The 2,947-nt window shown below is 46.4% G+C and overlaps 2 protein-coding genes across 3 annotated transcripts in view; one reads left to right on the forward strand and one right to left on the reverse strand.

The window, feature by feature from the left end:
• LOC113206794 (protein bric-a-brac 1) overlaps window positions 1-1,710 on the reverse strand; it is an 11,379-nt gene extending 9,669 nt beyond the window's left edge. For both annotated transcript variants that reach the window (XM_026423038.2, XM_052270484.1), the window contains exons 1-5: window positions 1,626-1,710; window positions 1,381-1,535; window positions 741-934; window positions 472-660; window positions 247-374 (exon numbers count right to left, since the gene is read on the reverse strand). In XM_026423038.2, the coding sequence (XP_026278823.1) occupies window positions 247-374; window positions 472-660; window positions 741-923 (500 nt within the window). In that variant the 5' untranslated portion in view covers window positions 924-934; window positions 1,381-1,535; window positions 1,626-1,710. The remainder of the gene's footprint in view (window positions 1-246; window positions 375-471; window positions 661-740; window positions 935-1,380; window positions 1,536-1,625) is intronic.
• An 80-nt stretch (window positions 1,711-1,790) lies between these two features.
• On the forward strand, window positions 1,791-2,920 carry LOC113206795 (uncharacterized). Its single transcript, XM_026423041.2, has 4 exons — window positions 1,791-1,927; window positions 2,002-2,211; window positions 2,292-2,423; window positions 2,569-2,920. Exons 1-4 carry the CDS (start codon window positions 1,863-1,865, stop codon window positions 2,618-2,620), a joined length of 459 nt encoding a protein of 152 aa, XP_026278826.1. The 5' UTR covers window positions 1,791-1,862; the 3' UTR covers window positions 2,621-2,920.
• The last annotated feature ends 27 nt before the right edge of the window (window positions 2,921-2,947 follow it).

Consider the following 2,947-nt stretch of genomic DNA (forward strand, 5'->3'; position numbering starts at 1 on the left):
CAATTTTAGGCAAAAGTCCCAAAGTTGTCCAAATGCAGCTCTTCAAACCTCTGCCAAATCCAGAGTTTTCGACCCACAGCCCCGGGACAAAGCTTTTTAAGGTTGTTAGAACAAAGGGCAAAAAATATTTTTTTTCGACAAAAATCCGAATTTTTGAAATTCCCGGGTGCGCGGTCTTAGTTGGAACGCCCCTGACTGATTTGATTTCAATGTAATTTGTCAATACTAGCAGTGATGTTGGTTTACCTTGCACTACGCGGTTTCCATAAATTTGATGAAGAAGGTGATTGCCATTTCTCATCCCTAAGCCGTTTGGCAGGAGCTGAATTTTCTTCAACAGCTACCTCCTCAATTTCTTCAGTTACACTACCTAACTGCAATAAATCAAACAGAATTCCAAATTCAAATATAAGATGCTGGAAGTTTTGAATGTGGATATCAGGATAGTCACAATAACGAACAAAATATTACCTCATTTGTAACTTGCTCAGATGCACCAGCCAGTCCTCTGATCTGGAGGGTTTCAGCTGCTCTAAGCAATGCAGGTAGATTTTCTTCATCGATGTTTACCTCCCCTTTGTAAACAAAACATAATAAACTTTCCAGTTCAGAAAAATGTGTGTCTTGAAGAATGATCACAGGATGTTGACAAGGGTTAGCCTGAAATTGAGATAAAAGAAATGAAAAACATAGTTTTGTCAGGCTTTTGAATTATTGCAGTATTTTTTTTAAATACTCACCTTGAAAACTTCTCTAAAAAATGGGCTACAGGCAGATAGTATTAGTTTATGTGCTTGGATGCACCGTCCGTCACTAGCCAAAGTGACATCAACTAAACCATCCTCTTCCCATAAAGTTCTAAAGCCGGATGTTAAGCTTGAATGGAAACTATTCCATTTCAGACAAACCTGACCTCCACCCATGTTACTGGCACCTGAAGAACACATTAATTATGAGTACCTTGATAATTGTAACTAAAGAGAGGAGAAGTAATAATATATAAACCAAATGGAAAAATTAACAAACAAGGTCACAATGAGAAGTATAGCACGGCTCACACAGTAGCATAAAGATAATTGGTAAGATCGTGAAGATAAGAGTATGTATTAAACTGGATGATATTAAAGGACTCATACATTTCAATAAGACATTGATAATTGACACTAGTCTTTAAAATCGATAAGCATAAACGCATCTATTACTTTAAAATGAGGAGCAAAAAAATAACAAACTAGAAAAGCCAACTTGAAACCTAACCAATACAGTTCAGGTGTAGGGGTTGTTCTCGAGAGCCATGAAATCAACTGACATGATTGTTTTAAGAACCCGTAGCTGAGCAGGCGTTGATAACTACAGATACTACAAAGTAAATGTTCTCACCACAATTTAAATCTCAATCGCTGAGATTGAAGTCAAAGCCCCCCAGTCTTCTTGAGTTGCCGTCGCCCCCTGCTCCTGCGGTTCAGTGAAAAATGCATCGAAATGGAGCCTTTACATTTTCTGCCTCCCTGCAGGTGTGGCATCCAAACATACTACTGTTGGGAAAATCAGAAAGAAATCAATGAAACACAAACTGTTTACTTGTAAATACGGCAAACATGAAAACCTCCAACTAGAAAACTGACACAACAAAACACAGCCTCCTCTATGACGTAGGACTCGCCTCATCACCGTTGCCTAGATTCTTTGAGGCAGCGCCACCTACCAGAGAGCAGTTCAGCCCGGCAGCGCCACCATTTGAACGGGACCGCATCGCGACCAGGCCGCTCTGTCGTGCGTCGAAGGCGTTTTCCTGGTCCTTTGTTCTCCATTCATAACAATACAAATTCCAGTGATTGAATCCATAACCCATAAGAATCAAAATGCGCATGTACATTTGTGGCTGCCCAGCTGTCCTCCCCGACGGAAGTACTGACTTCGGTCCGAGGTGCGTTGCGTAGGTAGGATGGAGTTCTGCCTGGAGGCCAATAGTCGCTCCTTTCAATCTACTTTCGCCGACAGGGTGTTCGGTGAACACAGAGTGTGGGACTTTCCTTGCGTCTCCTACGCCCCGGACGATGCCGCTCTGCCCCTGTACCAGCACGGCAAGCAGTTGGACTATCGGGCCAACAAACTGTCGATGCGGTGCAAGTGCCTCGCGAGAAACTGGGAAGTGTTCAAACGGAACCTGCCCACGCTGCCCGTGGCTTCTGTCTTCGTCCCCAGCACCAAGTAAGAGAAAAGAAAAGGGGCTTCGAAGTGAATGGTTTTAATGTCAGTATTCCTACGAATGCCGCCACCTCTCCCACCAGAGACTACCACTTTGTCAACAACCGTCTGCAGTACCTCCCCGAGAGGCACGTCAAGGTGCGGATGCACATGAAGGCCGGGCCCTTGCTGGACAACTGGTCGCAGCTCCCCATACCGGCAGACACTCATTACAGGTGAAACGTGGGAAGCGTGGGTGAATGACATTGCCTACCCAGGGCGGGTCCCAAGGGGTGAAGTCGTGACCCTGCACTACCCCCCCCCCCCTCTCTCCCCATAGCAGCGCCTGACTGTGGGTACCCGCGGCTTCTCTGTCGACAGGTACCGGGCGCCGCTGGGTGGCGGTGTCCCCTCCAACACGACGGCGTGGTAGAGGAAGAGGACGAGACACAGCATCAGAATACTACTGCTAACAGTTTTATGACTGTCGGTGCAAAACCGTTCACGAGCCCGAGAAATATTATGCGTCGAAAATGAATCATTGTATAATCGGTGCGCGTCTATAAACTTCGAGCGACCAGAAACGCATCCTAAGTTAACCCGAATCTTGCTCTGAATTAGTCTGATCGGTTTGTAGCGGTATCGGGACCGAGCAGGGACGACCCGAGCCTGACGCTCAGCCACGCTCAGCCACGCTCAGCCACGCGCAGCACGTCCTGCTTCGCGGTGTAGCATGTGCCGAGGCCCCCGCACCCCCCGG

The sequence above is a fragment of the Frankliniella occidentalis genome, unplaced genomic scaffold, assembly GCF_000697945.3.
Source record: "Frankliniella occidentalis isolate FOCC.00 unplaced genomic scaffold, Focc_3.1 Scaffold125, whole genome shotgun sequence".
Lineage (NCBI taxonomy): Eukaryota > Metazoa > Arthropoda > Insecta > Thysanoptera > Thripidae > Frankliniella > Frankliniella occidentalis.

Bases quoted from the DNA above. Each gene is read 5' to 3' on its own strand.
- LOC113206795 (XM_026423041.2), top strand. From the start codon at position 1,863: ATGCGCATGTACATTTGTGGCTGCCCAGCTGTCCTCCCCGACGGAAGT. The intron at 1,928-2,001 runs GTGCGTTGCGTA...TTTCGCCGACAG, and splicing joins AGTACTGACTTCGGTCCGAG to GGTGTTCGGTGAACACAGAG. The intron at 2,212-2,291 runs GTAAGAGAAAAG...CTCTCCCACCAG, and splicing joins GTCTTCGTCCCCAGCACCAA to AGACTACCACTTTGTCAACA.